This window comes from Merops nubicus, unplaced genomic scaffold, assembly GCF_000691845.1.
Source record: "Merops nubicus isolate BGI_N331 unplaced genomic scaffold, ASM69184v1 scaffold17268, whole genome shotgun sequence".
NCBI lineage: Eukaryota > Metazoa > Chordata > Aves > Coraciiformes > Meropidae > Merops > Merops nubicus.
Window position 1 is genome coordinate 44159 of NW_008623819.1, and position 18289 is coordinate 62447.

Consider the following 18289-nt stretch of genomic DNA (forward strand, 5'->3'; position numbering starts at 1 on the left):
TAAACCTATCTAAATCCAGCTGGCTCTGGCATTTGTTTTGTGGGGAAGCTGGCAGCGGGCTGGAGCACGGGGAGCCGGGGGCTATGTTTTGCACATCTGTGTGGTGGAGACATCAGGAGCAGAGACCTACTTGCCAAAGCCATGCTGCTGCCTGTTGCCTCCAAAGCCTGATGTGTGATGTGAGCCACAGAGCATGCTTAGCACAACATCCTACTTTACAGGGGCACCAGAAATCAGCTCCAACATCTGGTCCTTAACTGAGAGTACTAGGTTACATGGAAGAGACCTTAAAAAGAGCCCCAAAAGAGAAATGCCTTACTGGATACTTCAGTAGGTATTTCTCAACACATGCTCTCGCAGCAATGTTAGCCCAATTATATCACTCTTCTGCTTACCTTACCTGATAGTTTGGAAAGTATGTTTATTATGTTATTTAAACACTTCTTTGTATCACTAAAACGCATTCATACATCTTCCATGTATTCCTGAAACAGACACTCAAAGATCTGCCCAGGTACATACCTGCTTCACTCTGCTGCTTCCTCCAGAGCATTAGCACAGATGGAGACAAGGCAGCAAGTCTGAAAAGGATGCAGGTCTGTATTCTGGCTAAACAGAGCATCCTTTGCAAAAACCTACTTTGAAATTTAGCTTAGGGAAGTGGCAACTTGAACGTCTCCGTAACATTTGGGATGACAGGACAGCAGCAGTCTCACAGAGAAACAAGTGCAAAAAAACATGTTTATTTTATACTAAAAACTGACATACCGGACCTGATCCTTGCTGCAAGTTTCAGTGACCATACAGGTATTTAAAGGTAAAAAATATAAGATTTGTCTTTGAGTTGGTTTCTCTGCATGTTACCAGATTTTTCTTCATATTACCTGATTAGAGTACTTAGATCTTAGTAGAGACTGGAACTTTTAATTTTATTTGCAGATTTACTGATCTCTTTTGACTGGTTTGTCCTTCTAGCCAACCACACACACAAAATTTTTGCAGGGAATCATGCTTGCACAGAAAGCCAAATAAATAATTCAAACCAGTGAGATCACTTCTTATTTGTTAAGAGCATTTTGTCTAAAACTATGCTGTTCTTATCAACAAAACTTGGTTATGTTCACGATTTGATTTACCAACAGGTAAGTGAGCAGCAGAATCCCTGATTTACAAAATAAATACTGTAAAGGTTTCAGTTTCTGAATAGACACTGAGCCATGTCCCACCCTTTCAACTGTATTTCAACCCTCTAGGAGAAGATCGACTTCTCTTTTACATTTCTCCCTCATCAGTTTTGCCACTGAATCCTTACATTCAAGCAAAGGAACAAGTGACAGTAAACTGATCCATCATGACTGACATGTCCTGCCTCAGATGCATTACAAGCAGCATGAAGAGTTACACTGTGTTGTTATACAGAGCTGGAGGCCTTTTTCTTTCTTCTATGTCAATGCAGCTGCCTTGGGCTGCTGCATTTGAATGGCATAGATGTGCCATTCATTGCTGATGCACTGAACGCAGGCTGCTGCGCTGCAACACTCAACATGGTTCATCATGACAGAGACCAGTTTAACTGCTGGAGCATAACACTCACGTGAGCTACAGCAGCCCATTCTGTCTGTTACTCCACTCTCTGCAAAAACCCAAAGCTGGGTATAGAGTACATACTGTGTGCTGCATCATTTAGAGAAAGGATTTGGAAACGCATCCAGCGTGGAGGGGAGTCGCCACTCCAGCAATCCCTGCAGAGAAGGCAAAGATGCTGGCAGACCCCAGCAGTGCACATCTGCACTGGCATCCGTACCAGCAGGGAAAGGACAGGAACCTCCCTCTGCTGACCTATGATGTTGGCAGGACCCCTGCAAACCCAAAGCAGAAATAGCAGCCAAATGGTGGAAGCAGCTCTCCGAGGGGATGTCACTGGCTTGCCACCGTGTGACTGTCAGTTTGCATCAGGCAAGGAGCTGTGATGCTTTGGCTGCCTGTGGCAGGCAACCAGCATTTATCTGCTTCTTTATCCTCCCAACTTTGGATTTCCAGTGAGAGACGAAGTCTCTCATTGGAGAGAGGGAGGACCTCAGAAGTAAAAGCAGCAGTTGAGATGAAGACAGGAGGGGAGTGAAACCATGCTTGCACAGATCTGCTCTTCAGGACATTAGCAGCATCATGAATTTGAGTCTTCTAGCCTTTCATTTTCGAGGAGGGAGAGATAAGTAGTCTGTCTGCTCCCTCCCAACAACAATTTTTCAGTCTATTGAGTAATTTTGACTAGATTTTACAGGAAACGAACACCCTTGAGACTTTACCAATCATCTTTCTCCCTAGGTTGAGAAAACTAAGCATCCAGGAAGAGAAAAGTTATTTCTAGTCCTGTCATCAAGGGAAAGACTACAAGACACACCTTCAGTGTACATCTGAATGCTCATGCGGTGCTCAAACTAAAACACTTCAATGAAGCACACGTGCAGGAAGAGAGAACTCTTATTTATGATCGGCATGGAGCTGTTAAATTTCAAGTTTGTGAGTGTGTTCAATTATTCATCCTTCCAGACAGTCACACATACAAACTTATTCTAGGGTGTTGTAACTGCTCAGAAAACCACACTGAATTTTTTGTTCACAATACTCCACAATACATCTTATGTCATCTAACTGAATTTTAGATTAAATCTTGATTTTTTAAAAGGCTATAATTTTAAAGCTTTAAAACATACTTTTTTTTATCGCATGCCTTTCATAGTTCTTTATATGAAAACATTCATCCATTTGTCACACTGAAAGACAGAGGAGTATCACTGAAGCAGGCACAGTCAGATGCAATAAAAAGGACTGACTTGCAGCCCTGATAGTTTATGATACCTAGCTCTACAGTTGCTAAATTTTGCACACTAAAATGAAATCCCAAATTGCCATATTTTAAAACATAATGGTACAACAAAGCAATTTTAAAACCCAAACAATGGAAGATATTCATGCTACTTCCTAACTGACAGCATTCTGATTTTTCTGCTATTGATGTTCATCAGATGGACTCAGCTGGGCAAGATATTTGGAAATGCACATTCCAGTAATGAAATACAGTTTCTTTATACACCAGCTGCTGCCCATCGTTACTATATTCCAAGAACTTGTGCCAGAAAATCCCCCAAAACCCCCACATTCAGCACTGTTTATCAAACAATCCAATTTCTCAGTGCCCAGAAAACAAACTATCATTAGCTGTTCATTATGTCCAGAAACCATGTAACAAATCTGGAAGGCCTGTGCTCCTGAAAAAGTCCCTGATCACCCACGACCTGAACCAAGGACATACCCTGATTTTAACATACATCTTATCTCATTATTTCTAGCTTATGAAGTAATATGCACCCCCATGCACTTAAATCTACTGGAGTGATAAGTGCAAAGTAGCAATGATTCCTGAAAATATCAGCCTCATTATTCACCTCTGCTAGAGTTTGGATCTTCAGACACAGGATTCCATGAAAATCCCAACTGAAAAGAAAAGGTTTCTGTGTCATTTAAAGCCGAGGCACTCCCTGGTGTTGTTGATAGCTATTGAGAAACGTTAAAAACAGAGGTAAAGGAATTCAGAAAGCTAATTGCACAGGCCTGCAAACTAGTATGGGAAGATCATGTAAAACTAGTCCTATAGAGACATACAAAGTACCAGGAAAGAGTAAATGAAAAAGGAGAAAACTAGACACATTACAAGTTGCAAAACATCCACAGTTACTAGCATTTCAGGGGATCATTAAAGATTCTCAGTGGAATAAGTAAGGAAACTTGTTTCACTCATGCCGTCAGGGCCACAGAAATGGAGCCACTTATCTGAAACAATGACTGAAAAATTATTACACAGACTGTTTAAGAGTGATCAGTCAGTCAGTCTTAGCTCATGGTACCCCCCTGGCACATCACAGATCTCCCCCAAAGACGGCAGAAATTCTCTTAGCATGTCTTCAAACCACAGGCAAAGAGATTCAGGTAAGTTTCCTTATTACCTAATGAAAAAATGTAATTCTGCAAATAGCCATTTTGCTGAGAGCCTGCTATCTAGTCAGTCCAGTACTACAAAACTGGAGACTAAAAATTGCACAAGGCTATTATAGTACTATTGTGTAATGGTTTTAATTTTTTTTTTTTTTTTCCAAACGTCTTTCATTTCACAATGCAATTTACTTCTAAACAGACAATGTATTTTTATCTTTACCATGATTACTGAGGCAGGAACACCAAGACACAGGAAGATAAGCCTGTCCTTTCTTAGGTCTCCAGGCACAGCAGGCTTGGGAGACAGAAAAACACAGCTCTGTGGATGGGGAGTGCTGAAGAAAGCGTCCTTCTCAGGTTTCAGGAAATCTTTTTGTAGATAAATCAGTGACTTCTGCAAAGGTGCCGCTTCTCTGGGCCAATTCCTTGGGGAAACTATTTTCTGCGTGATAGGATACCCCAGGGGCTGGGGCTGCTCCTGTCCTCTGGCTGGTGTGTATGCAGGGGACAGGGGGAAGCTTCTTGTGTACAGATGTATTCAGACCTTTCTGAATTCTCAAAAAGTCGTTAAACCTCAACATATTTTCTCAAACATTAGAAGTTCTAGTGAATTTAATGCAACATTTCATTATATGGCTTTTAGCCCTTAGGGAAATAATGAATTATCTGTCTACACAACTATCACTTTATCAAGGTTGCAAAGTCTGTATAAAGAACAGTAGCTATTGGTGACACTTCTGCAGTGCCTGTTAGCATTTCTCCTCTACCTATTCATGCATAGCTGAGTGGTTTTCTACTTTGATATTTTCCCTAGGGAAACTTCTGAAGCAAGATCTCCTCAGTCTCCATTGGGATCTGCCACGAATTCTTCTTGACCAGAAATTAATTGGAAGCTCTCTCTAGCATCCAACGGCTAGTTTTTCACTGTATCTAAACAGTATACAAAGCTCTCAGGAAGCTTTAGGATCTTCAGTTCAGAAACCCTCAGATTCCTGTAAGGCTTCTATAGTGGCATACGTATTTGTATGTCACTATGTACATTCCACAAGGACAGACATGTGGATGCCATGACCCTGAATGATAGTTTGTACAATACATGCAATCAAAATTATAATAAAAAATTAGTACTGTCAGGGTACAGTCCGAAATAAAGGCAGTCTTTTTTCTTTGCTGGTCACTAATTTTTAACAGTGTGCTTGGTAACATACAGAAGAGAAATGGGTGGTTGTCTTAAGTCAAGACTAAAGACTCAAGTTCAGTGTTGGCACAGAGCTTGTTTCCTGTGCCAGGCTGTTCCCCATCTGAAAGAGATGGCCAGGCCATTGCCAAACAATGCCCCAAAGATCAGTTAATCAAGCAAATAGACCCAGTCTTTGGACTGGGTTAGCACTCTCCTCACACAATATTTTCAACAACCCATCTTACAAATGAAGGTACAGGCAAATTGCCCATCTGCCTGAGATGAACTGGGAAAAGGTCAAATCCTCGAGCCCTTAATTAGTTCTTAAACAACTTCCCTGTAAATGTCAGTCTCTTGGAATAAGAATCAACTGCAGGCACTGGCTTGAATACAGCAGCATTTGGCACTGTGTTTGTGGTGTGTTGTGAGTTACAACAAGAGCTGATTAATCACTTTCATTGTTATTTCCAAACATTTTTCAAAATTATTACTGTAGTAACTTGTTTTCAAAATGAGCAGACATCTTACTTAGGTGAAAGCATAATTTAAGATAACAACTTCACAAATATGACTGACTTTTTGCTGCACTGGACATTAACTGTAATACACTAGATCTGCAGCATGATCATTAGTGCTTGCTCCATTTCCTCTATTAGAGATAATGGCAAATACAATACTCTCATTTCCTTACCGCTGATGGCAGCATTACCAGACTCTTTTGACTGTAAATCTTCTTTTCTCTGTGGGCTTCAAAATGAGCTTTACACTCAGCTTAAAGTAGATGTCCAAAAATGTTTTTAACAAAATAATTCTGAAACAAGGTACCAACAAATCAGGGTGGTGTGATAATTAAACCCACACTATTTCCCTTCCAATAATTTAAATACGTCATTAACAAGAAAAATTAGTTTTAAATCTGTTTAGAGCAGACAAGAAAAACAAATTAATGTGAGCCAGCAAAACGATGCAGCTTATCATTCAAAATACTCTCACGCTCTAAACAGATTATCCTACGTATGAAGCATGACTTAACATTGCTTCAGAAATAGTACATTTAAGACACACATGCATTCCTCTCCCAGGCAGTGGCACCACCTCAACAGGTTTCTTACATAACTTGACAGTTTACCTACTTGTTTATTTGTTCGTGAGAGCAGTGTGCTAGAAAGGTCTGCCTGTGACACTCACGAAGGTCGTGTTTAAATGTTGCCATCAGATGGAAGACAAGGCTGAGAAAATTTCCTGCCTTCCATGGAGTCACCAGTGTACAGGATGTGTTAAACGACACCTCTCTGAGAGGATTCACCTTCAAGCCTCACAAACAAATTTTGAAGAAATAAATGCTTTGTGTCTGGAATACATCAAATGGCAATTTATTTATTTTTTTTTTAATTTAACAAGCCAAAAACAATGCCTTAAGATGGATACTGTTACTTCTTCCTAAAAGTCATTAATTTGTATGCCACATCCATTGCAATGCTCAGAGTTCAGATTCAAGGCAAGAAGGTATATAATTGCCCTAAAAAACACACCTTGATATCAGTTCCAACAACTGGTCCAGCCTGCCTTCAGAGACTGCAACTATAAGAAGGCATATGCAAGCAAACAAAAAGTCTCTGCCCTTATTTCACTCCACCTCTCTGTCTGACACTGCCTTGATATATAGGGTTTATTTTGTGTACGAGGGAAGTCCATTTCAGAAATATTGTTAGAACCTTTTTATTCTGCAGTCTACTAAAATCACTACTAAAGGGGTGTTTACAGTATTTAAAGAGGCTACAAGCAAGATCACATCAGACAGTATATGCTTCTCACAATGGAGACTACTCTCCATATTTTTTCTTGTGCTGTGATTTGCCTACACAAATATAATTTTGTAAGCATAAATGGTCATAAACAGTAAAAATATAATTATATGTGTTTTGTTCCCTTACAGTGACTTCAAGTGCACTGTAAAACCTTCTGCAGTAAGTTCTCCCTACAACAAGATCCCATTCAGTCATTGTCTTGTGCTTGCCTTCAGAACAAGACTTCACGGGGAATTCAGAATACCTGTCAGTTATCCAAACTTGGTTACATCAGTTAGTACAACCAGTGTATCTCCTATGACATTCCTTTACTAATCTGCATAACAAAGAAATGTTGCTCTGAGACTTTTTGGAAGTCACTTCACTTACATATCCATCTTCAGGCCAGGCATTTCTTTGTAACTCATGAAGTACAGCTGTTGAACACCTAGCAATCGCTGCAACATTGTGTTGAGTATAATACAATAGATACACATAATTTTGTCACATTCACAGAATTAGCTTATTAGAAGTAGACAAAACTGCCATTATGGAGGCTTACATATTAGAATGCACTCTTCAGGAGATCTGTTCGATCTACAGTCGATCATGCACGAGTTAAAAGTGACTTGCACACTAGGTAAGGTGCTTTGAAGCTAAAAAAAAGATGCAATACAAGAGGAAGCCATTCTGTAGTGCTCCTTTTTGAACTGAGACAGTTGGAAACACATCACATCTTGATGTGTGTGGATGTGGACGTGAGAGGAAATCTGGCATGTTGCACGTGACAAGAGAAAAAGGCAAGCAGCCCATTCAGGAAACGCTTTTGAGTACAGCCTTGATGGGAAGCAGACACAGATGTATGTGCTGCAAAACTGGCCAGCAGGGCTGATATGCAGCTTGCCTAGTCTTCTTCTCCTCTGCCTCCAACAGCCTTTAGAATAACCAGGACTTCACAAAACATCATGTACGACATGAATTTTCATGTACTTTGCCTAGAGAACAATACTATGCAACTATGTTGTTACGTCCCTGAGGACACAACCTACCATTTCCTAGGTCAGAGAGATGGAAAAAGTTTTAAGCTCTATATTCATTTTTATTTTCAGAAAACAAAATCAAAGCATAGTAATAATTCCAGTGCTTTAATAGTTGACAGAGCCTAATTTGTAATGAGCACTTTACATCCATTTTACTAACTTTATTTCAACAAAAAGCAGATGTTCTCAGCATAATTTTCAAATTGCTCTTAGATTTATGTATGACACGCTTGCATATCATATACATGTGCAGATTCTTATGCGCTTACACATAGTTCCAGCTAGGCATTTAACTGGAATGGAAAAAAGCATATATCTGATTTCTGCACAACTCTGAAGAGCTTCATATGCACAATTTGTGCAAGGTCTACTGACACAAGCCATGCAGATGTCCTTAACATGTCATTTTTGAAACCAGGAATTTGTAAACAAACATATTTTACAAAAACACAGTTCTTTTAAGTATGCTGCTAGGAGTAACCATGCCTAAAGATACTAACCATAGAAAGTAACGAAAAATGATGAATGAGCACACAAATATGGCTGCAGTTAATGTTCAGGTGTTAGATCTTCAAGTCTTAACAGCTTCAAAATGTTTGGCATCTAACCTAATTCTTACAATTAAAAATTCAGTACTCTTATATATTTCTGTGTCAGCAACTGAATATTAAGAGGATGACTCTCTTTTTTTTTATTTTTTTCTCTCTAAACAGAGTGCAAAGTACCAGTAAAAGATGCCAATAAAGGAGAGCACTTGGAAAATCTTGGATGCCTTTTTACTTCAGGCCACTTGTCTGAAAAGACCAGAACTTTTAACTGGTACTAGAGATCTTGCTGAATTTCCTTATAGGGATGGTTCTACTCTCCTTAGTTCTCTTTGGTACTGTGTGAATATTCCAGAATTCATTTTTGTAATTCTCTGGTCAACATCACTTTCACATTTGAATAAAAGGGTTTACATCTAGCTGAGAGCAACAAAGTCTGCATATGTCCAGTTGTGTCAAGGTCTAATAATTCATTAATGATGTTTTCTAAAAAATGAGCTGTCTTAACATTAATAACAAGTTAGCTTAATATAAAACATTCACAGAAGAAATTGAATATACAGTACTCTGTTAGTTTGCTAGTTACCTTTAATAAAAATTCATTTTCCCCCCAAACCCCTGAAACAGAACTAATGCCAAAAGATTCTCCATATGTATAGGAACATTTATATGTATGGGAATTCTTAAATGTAGGGTTCTATTAAACCCGTTGACCCACTGGGTCCTACAAAGTTGCATTAGCCTTATGACAAGCTCACAAAAAGGACCAAATAGGAATAAAAATGTAGACAGTTACAAAGAAAGCTCTTCAGATGCCCCCATGCAGATTTCTAAAACAAGACCATAGAAGGCCAATGGACTACCTGTCAGAAGGTATTCTGAAAAAACATGGCAAGACCTATTATGGATTGCTGGACCTAGCTGCTCCCTATTCTTCACAGGTTACATCATTACCACAAACTGGAAAACAGCTCATGTACAAATGCACATGGGTATTTACTTGTGAACTCCCAAGATTAAAAGCCACCATTTTCCTCATCACATCACTGCTGAAAACTGTAAAGCAACCGTAAGTCCTAATCTTTGGATACTACTGAAAAAGCCTTTCCCCTGGTGTTTATATTGAACAGGGCAGGAGTGAAGAGAATTATGAAATTACTATTCCTTCTTGGATGAAGAACACTCAGCAGTGTCAACACTTCAGCTACTGCAAGCCAGGCTGAGTACATGGCTGGTCACACAGGAGAGTATGTTTTCCTCCTTATTGTTCTCAACAGGCCAGGAGAAAATATTGCCCAGTAGCAAAGGGCAGAAAGGGTGTTTTGTTTTGATTTGTCTGGTCACTTGTAAGAGTTTGTCTTACTCTTCCATGTGACAGGACACCAGAAGAGCCCATGTGGAACAGGTTCTTCTCCTTTTCATGTGGTCCAGAGAAGTTCAAAGATTCAAAGTTCAAAAGTTTTTTTTGTGTCCCAGTCCTCTTCCTGAGAAGAGGAGGATTATCTCAAATATCAACAGTTAACACTAACAGCTGCTAGGAAGAAGCCCAGAAACACGCAGAGGTTTGTACAAATTCTGCTGGTCTTTCTTTATGTCCTGCAGTTTTTTGAGACCAGATGGACATCTAAGGAGCACACAGAAGGTTTTGTGACAGAATGCAAAGACTGCTGCTCAGAGACATGGGTATCGACGTTACAACTGCTTGAAGGGTCAAATTCCATTTCTATGAGCAATCCTTAGCTTCCAGGCAAGTGTAAGGCTAACAGTGCTCCATGCCACCTCAATGACAGGAGACAGCTGAGGAATTAATGCAAAGAAAAGTTGGTTCAGCATCTAGATTTTTAATGTTGTGTTTTTCCTTTCACAAATTACCCACAAAAGTAATACAGAATTTCTCCTGCAGATTCACAACCTTTTTTCCTCAAAAAGAGACAATAACTACAGGCATCCCGCTTGTAACATTTCCAAAATCACATTGGAAATGGTGCTTTCAATTGCAGATAGCTAGCTACTGTGCCTCTTTTGAACTCGGTGTTCATCTACCTCTTCTTCCAAAACATTGCCATATGAATTTTCCAAAATGAAAAGTATGCCACAGTGCAAGTGTTAAATCAGAAAGCCAACAATCACTCTGCTTTTCTTGCTGCTCCTCTTAGTGGGTTAGAAGGGGAATGTCAAAAGTGGACTATTCTGTCAGGAGCATCCTTAGCATCCTTAGCACCCTTAGCCCAGTATTGCAGCTGGAGCAGCAAACTGCTTCTTGTCTCAGAGCATGAAGCATTGGTCCTTTTATGAACAACTGCATACTCGACAAAAACACTGAATCTGGCCTAAAGTTATAAGTCAATTAAATACCACTTTTGAGCAAACATTCTGAAAATTTGACAAAACTTTACATTTCCCTGTCCTCCTCCACTGGAAAAGCAGAGACCGTTGAACAATATCCTGAACAACAGTTCTGCCAGGAAAAGACTCAGGAAACCACTCCCTGACGACAGAGGGAGTACAGAAAACACTTAGGATTCATCAAGGAATGGTGAGAGATCTGAGGGTTCAAATGCCTCCTCTATTAAAAAGGAAATATTTTGCAAAATCTTCTAAAGAGAGGAACTAAATATCTACAGTCATGTATAAGACTCCTCCTGTTACATACAGTATTCCCAACTTTTGATAGTATTTTACACAGATCTTTATCCTGTGTTATAATACCTAGGTGACTGTCATTTTCTTTTGTGGACTTTAACCTCATTTTCTACACAATTAAGCCCCAGGTTGCTTCCCTATTTTTCTCAGTACATCTACTCTTCTTAACAGTGTGCCTTTTGAGGCCTGGCTAAGTATATTTTGGTGATGTAACATATTTGCTTTGTCCAAAATTTCAGAATTCTGTGACATTTATGCCTTGGTAAAGCTCACCTCACAGCTGGTGCCTAAAACTGATATTCATTGGTCACCTCTAACTCCAGCCAGCATGAACTCAATGATTGCATATAAAAAAAAATAATGCTTTTCTTAATCTTTATCTAATGTCTACTTTTCTTTGAATTTCCAAGTCCCCAAATATTTAAATCAGTTCCCTAGGGTCTCCACCATTCTTTAAAAGTCTGACGGCCTCATTTGGCTTACACCAGTGCCTTGGGGTCAGTAAAATACACCTACAAGCTGTGCATTCGGAGTAGGTTCTCATCTGCTACCATACAGCTCATTATCAGACAGATCAAAGTTCACTGAAATGAATAGAAACCTTTAATCTAGGTTTGCCCCTCACACCTGCAAGTGGCTAAGTGCCCTCAGTCTCTGCAATCACAGCTGAGAATTCAGCATGCTCCTTGTGAATTTAAGCTGACAAGGCACTGAATAGAAGTGCAGGCATACAGTGAAGATTGAAGTGGTAGAAAATTGACATAAAAAATAGAATTTAAAACAGAGGGGGTCCCACATACAGCTTCAGGAATATTTTCCTATCTAGACAAGATAATGGCTAGTCATAAGAAAACAACCTACTATAAAATGTGACAGATAAATTAACTTAGAGGCTGCTGGATGAGTTTAAAATGACATAACTAATGTGCTCGTATGCTAGTAAATACCCTAATTACAAAAAGTAAACTGGTAAAAATAATTTCAGATTGAACTATAATGTAAAGAGTAATTTAACCCTCAAGCAGAATCCTACGTCTTTGACACTAACGTAGCGTAGGGAAGAAGGAACGCTGTTTATTTTTAGGGACAAATACAATTTTGAAAGTACGTACTAAAAAAAAATAAAGCAGTGTAATTTTCTTAAGTTTGACCATCTAAAACATAGATGCCTATTACAGAAATAGTGTTTAAGTGTCTTTTTTGGACCAGTATTTCCAGGATTATTTGAATTCTGTAACATCAATAACTCATTCTGCAAATCAGGCAGTGAAGACCGGGCCTCAGGGCATCTGCATGCAGAAAGTCATTAATTACACAAAATACAAAAACTGCTACCAGAATAAGCATGCAAGAAAAGCACACTGTATATAACTGATCCTCTGAGAAGGAGAGAACGGACAATGATGTGCCAAGAGAGAGAGCCCTCAAATGCATCCTCTCTCAGGAATTAAATACATCATGTCCTAAGATGCTGGGTGGCAACAAAACCTCCCTACCTGTTCTGAACAACACGGCAGAAGAGCTAAAAATGTGAATGCTGGTTTGACCTAGTTTTGCATATGCCTTTTATGTTATGAATGAAGCTATCTCCCAGCTTGAAGAACAATAGGAGAATAATGGAATAGGTGAAGGTGGAGAAGAGAGACAACACCAGTAATTTGTTCCCACTAAGGGCAAATGCAGTCATGGACTGGAAACACCAGATCAGATGTAACCAGCAGAAAGAACAGTCCTGGAAAAGGGCAAAATGGATGCAGTGGTCTTGAAAACAATTTCTCTGTTCCTGGGAGGACAGATGTCTGACATATTTATGCTGGTTTGTGATCTGGAAGACTAAGGCTCATTCTCTGTGTTTTACTCTGCTTGCTCAGTTCTCGGTAAGCCTGTTTGAGCTAGGCTTACAGGTATTCAGATATTAAAAGAAAGACATATACCTAGAAGCTTTATGATTTTTTTTTGTGGGTTTTGTTGTGCTGTTTTAGATTTTTTTTTAAAATATTAGTCCATTTGTTTTAACAATTTCAAAAGGACTTGAACAAAAATGCTTAGGTGCTTTTAAAATCCTGCTTTACACTTTTGATTAAAGCCTTTAGAAGTGTCTCAAAAACACTTGCTAAAGGAAGACGTAATACCTCCTCATGTCAATGATCCACTGTGAGGACAGATGCATTACTACAGTGACAGCCCTTAACAAGGCATTTATAAAAAAAGTAGATAGACTAGTTCAAGAGAATTCAGCAAAGAGAAGGCTGAACGCTTCTCTTGCTAAGAGAAAATTCTAAAAATTGCAGAGGTCAAAATGCCTACCTAATGGCAGGTAGGCATTTGTTGGCATGGTCTATTGAGGAGATTATACAATTACTTCGTTTTAAGAATGATCTGTGGATATATTTCCTTTTATTCTGGGACGATTACTTTGCTGCAGCAGTATTTTTGCGTTTCTAACAGTAACTCCTGTTCTGCTCACACTGTTCTGTCAAGTTTATGGCCCAAATCTGCCACAGTATTCAGATGGACTGCAAAGATCTCAAGTTGGGAGCTGCCAATTCCACAGGTTTCCCAGCTTTGGCTTAGTTGTTCAGTGTTAGCTGTAAGAGCAAAAGTTAACACAGTCTATCCCAGCTAGCGATCTAGTACAAGGACCAATAAAACCAGAAATTATTGCATGCTCATACAAAAGTCAGCTTTTTAGCTTGCTTACATCACTGTCCCATTGATTTCAACAAAGCTATTACAATTCACAGAAGCTGAAGATCTTCATCTGGTTCCTGGCTTTTAAAATAAAGAGCTGAAATACCTTCTGAAACACCTGTCAGCAAAACCTAATCAGAATTTTTGCAAAGAATGATAAATAATGTAGAACCATCTTAAATGGGGCACTTTGATTGGAAGAAAAAATTGGCCATAAAATAATAATCTGACCCAATTCAAGTTTATACAAATGCATTATGCTGTGGACTAAACTTAAATACATAATTTAGATTACTTTGGATGAGACTCAGTAAGCATTAGATCATCAAGAAAGCACCAAGAAGTGATGGTCTTGCAGTATGTCCAGTTACTGCAGGAAGCACCAGTTCTGACATCTTCCATCATTACAGTGTGAACATGCTTACACATAATACCAAACCCTGATGTATAGGAGCTCTTCACAATGTGGCATTTCTTTATCCTCCCAGGTAAATATGCCCAAGTTGGCCTGTTTCTTCTGAGTAACTGCATGACTGCTGCAACCACATCAACTTTTCCTAACCTCTGGGTACCTTCCACAGAGGTAAATCATCACCACCATTTCTTTCCTGAGGATAGCTCTTTGACACTGCATCTCTGTGACTGATCTGTACAGATCCTGACTCACCACTAGCACCCTTCAGAGAGTCCTTCAGGTTGAACTCTCTCTGTTCCATGTGGACAACAGTTGTTTTTTTAAAAAGTCTGACAGATTGGAAATACACCCAAAGTCAGTCACATCCCATCTGCACTTTTTCCACACCTCTGAGTGTTTGTGTCTGCTCCAAGATCTCCACAGTCTTTCTGCTACCTGGCTGTTTCAGCCCAAGCATCTTCTGCAGACAACCACACAGTGCCACAGGATAAAATCCAAAATATCTCCTCTTCACTCTAAAGTCAGATTGTCAGGCACAGCAGAAGGCGAAATTTTTAGCATCTGTCTCTCCTTAGGCCCTGGTAACATCTTAGTTTCACAAAGTAAAATCACCTCTATATTACTATTTGTCTGAAATGCTCCAAGTGACTCTTTTCTCTTGTCCATCATGTCCCCTCTCTTTCGCACTGGAAGTTACCAGTGCTAACACACAGACACTTGACACATTAATTTCCTAAATACTTTCCCAGCATCTGATTCTTGGTCTGGTGAATATCTGGTGTGAAATCAGATGAAAGAGCTACGAGTGACTGGGAAGTACAGATAATGTACAGAAATACTGTATGTAGCAACCAGAAGCATTCATAGTGTCTCAGAAATCTTTATATCTTTCTCTAAGCATTAGAATGTGAAGTAGTTGCACAAAAATTCAAATGAAACCACACAAAATATAGAAGAAGGAGTTATAGTAGGAACAGCACAAACTACTTGAATGAAACTTTATTCTGACATCTCTCAATATTACATGCGTGTGTACATGCAATTTGAAGAGCTGTAAGAATTTATTTTTGGTTAGATACGTTGCAACCTACACTATCCACCTTCTCATTAGTCCACAATTCCTTGCAGTGATCCTTGTTTGTATAAACGCTCCTGCATAGTGACAAAAATTTGTGATTCGTGACTTTCCAGCAACAACTGCAAATTAAGCATAACCATTTTCATGGCAATATTTTGCAGGAGTCTCTGACTCAAATTCTTGTAACTCTTTACACCAGCCAACAAGTTTGGCTAATGTATTATCCTTCTAACTTAAGAAGAATAGTAATGTACTCTTTTTTGTTTAAGATTCCAAATATACTTCTGTAACATACTTTGCAAAAAAAAGAATGAGAGACTAAACAAGCACCAGTGATTTCAATTTACTCCTGGAGATAAAACAATGAGTGCTGAAATCCATATGTTTTTGAGATTGGATAGAGCACATACCCCACTGTAACAGAAGACACTAAGCATTAAATGTATTGCTGACTGCTATCCAAAGCTAGTTCTCACCCTTCAAAATACCACTACCTCAAAAAAAAAAATCAATACAAAATTAATTATAGCAGGGAACCTGTGTGGATTGTCTCCAGTGAACTCTGCTTCTTTCACACATAAGTATTTATTGAGCTATTATATGTGAAAGATTAGGTGCTGAGCATATGATGCTAGATAATACTCACAGCAACTGCCTCCAGGATCTGTTTAACAGCATCAGCAGCATCTCGTTCACTGTAGTAACCCTTCTCCACAATCCTACAGAAAAAGCAACATGATAAATTGTACTCAGAATTATGCATTAAGGTAAATAAACTGCAGGCAGAAGAACTCTGGAGTCCTAAAGAGTACAAAACAGCCCTTTTTCAATTCACCTTACCTTTCATTTCTAGTTAAATGAAAAACTAGAGACAAAGTATCAACTGGGTAGGAAGCTCATAACACATACACACTCAATGGAAGGGTTTAACAATTTTCTAAAATTCAGGGAATCTAAGTTATTCTCAGATAAAACTAGGTATCCTTTAGGAACTGCTTTTTCACTTTTATATTTAACTTAAGCTTCTCCTCCTCCACCCTTTTTATTTACTTAGTTATTAAACAAAAGCACTATGCCATACACACAGAGATCTCAATTATTCAATAAAAAGGGTTGGTGTAAAAATCTACTTCAAATTATCCCTTAAGTGTAATGGGCTAAACAAGTGTCTGTCTTCTCTCATCAGTAGAAAATTGGAGGCTTTGTAGTCAAAGAAATATGCTTGTATTAAAACTGACTGGTTTTTTCCTTCTTAGTGTAAATAGCCAGTATGCTAAGTTTATTTTTTCCAGATGACATGAAACAGCGGAATTTTCTAAATGTGCTGACCATGTGCTGCTTATGGTGAGTTCAGCAGTATTTATGAGTTCTGAAGATTCTGCAAATCTGTTTTTCTCTCTCCCTCTGCTTTTTCATCAGTTCACTCTTGTAAAAACAAAACCACAAATTTCTTTAACAATGTAACCTCCCTGGAACATTAATACGATAAAAACATTAAGAAAGAAAATACTTCTCTGTGTCAAGATAACATTCTGAAGTGGTGTATTTCAACATGTTGTACGCTTTGATGTATAGAAAGGGCACCAAGAGTTAGTGCACGTTTCTAGGTTGGCTGCCCAAAGCCCACCTGTGCTACTGCAGTTCCTTTGGAACACCTGCAGTGGCGCAAGGTCTCGGGACACCACCCATGCTCCAAGAACTGCCATTTCAGAATGAAACATTATATAAATCCACTGTTCCCTTAAACAGACTCAGCAGAGGATACAGCCTTGAACAACGACATATACAAAGTTAATAAAAGAAGTATCTACCACCAACACGTACTAAAGCTCCATTTAACACAACAGTCTCTTTACTATTGTATTTAACTGCACAGTATTTGTGAACTATAGTAATTCTCCCACAAAGAGTTACCTAACATGTCAGATCTTTGACCTGGAAGTTCTGATTTTTTGTCATATTAATTTTTCAAAATCCAGAAAAACAGATGCTGACTGGAAACAGAACCTGTGGTGCCTATGAGACATTTTAGAAAACAATCTTATGCAAGCACATAGGCCAGTTTTACAAAATACTGCCCTAAAATCCCCATGAAGCAGGTGAGGAAGAAACCTATAACATCTGACATCAAAAGTTGCTGGAAAGACCTGCTGCCTCAGGGTCCAGAAACATACTCTGTCTGTGGCAGGAGTATACTCTTTTCTCCCCACTTGCCCTGTTTTCCAAAATCTTCTTGTCATTGTCACTTCTCTGAAATAATAGACTCTTACTGAGCTACCTTCAGTGAAACTCCTTACAGCTTTACAAAATGTGACAGGAAATGTGTTCACTAGTGCACGTATGATAAGCGTTACTACATACTCATTAGAAGATTAAATGCAATAAAATGCAAGGATAATAAACCACCAGAAACAGATGTGAACAAGTGTGGCACTGTGGACAAGACCCTATACAGAGATATTCCTAGCCAGTTGCAATTACTTTACCTGAACAGTCATTTTGTTCACAGGTAACTAAGTGTACTCATGTGGCATTGGTGACAGCTAGCAATCCCTCTCTAGCAGTTCTTCTATTTCACCATGACTTCTTGTCTGTCTAATTATTGACCTTATTTCTAGGTTTATTTTTTTTATTATTTGTTTATTTCCTGGTGACCCTTCAGCTACCATCTCATAGGTACTGCTTTTCCTTCTTTGCATTTTTGTATCTCCAGCTTTGGGCATCCGTTTCAACCATCAGGGAGGGATTTACTGGAACTTATCACCACAAGGGGAAAGCAAAGCAAAGTTTACTCAATGAGATATTATGTTAGGCTTTTAGCATCAAGTTTAGGAAAGTGATGAAGAAAAATATTAAATTACACAATAAAATGCTACGTTATGCTTGAAAGTGCAATTCCTCTTTAGCCATTTCAGGC

The 18289-nt window shown here is 38.9% G+C and overlaps 1 protein-coding gene across 1 annotated transcript in view; it reads right to left on the bottom strand.

The window, feature by feature from the left end:
- Positions 1–18289, bottom strand: part of LOC103777649 (calcium/calmodulin-dependent protein kinase type IV-like) — a gene marked incomplete at its 5' end in the record, with an annotated part of 81120 nt that overhangs the window by 34568 nt on the left and 28263 nt on the right. Inside the window, one exon of the mRNA XM_008945208.1 lies at positions 16019–16091. Coding sequence (XP_008943456.1) covers positions 16019–16091 — 73 coding nt within the window. The remainder of the gene's footprint in view (positions 1–16018; positions 16092–18289) is intronic.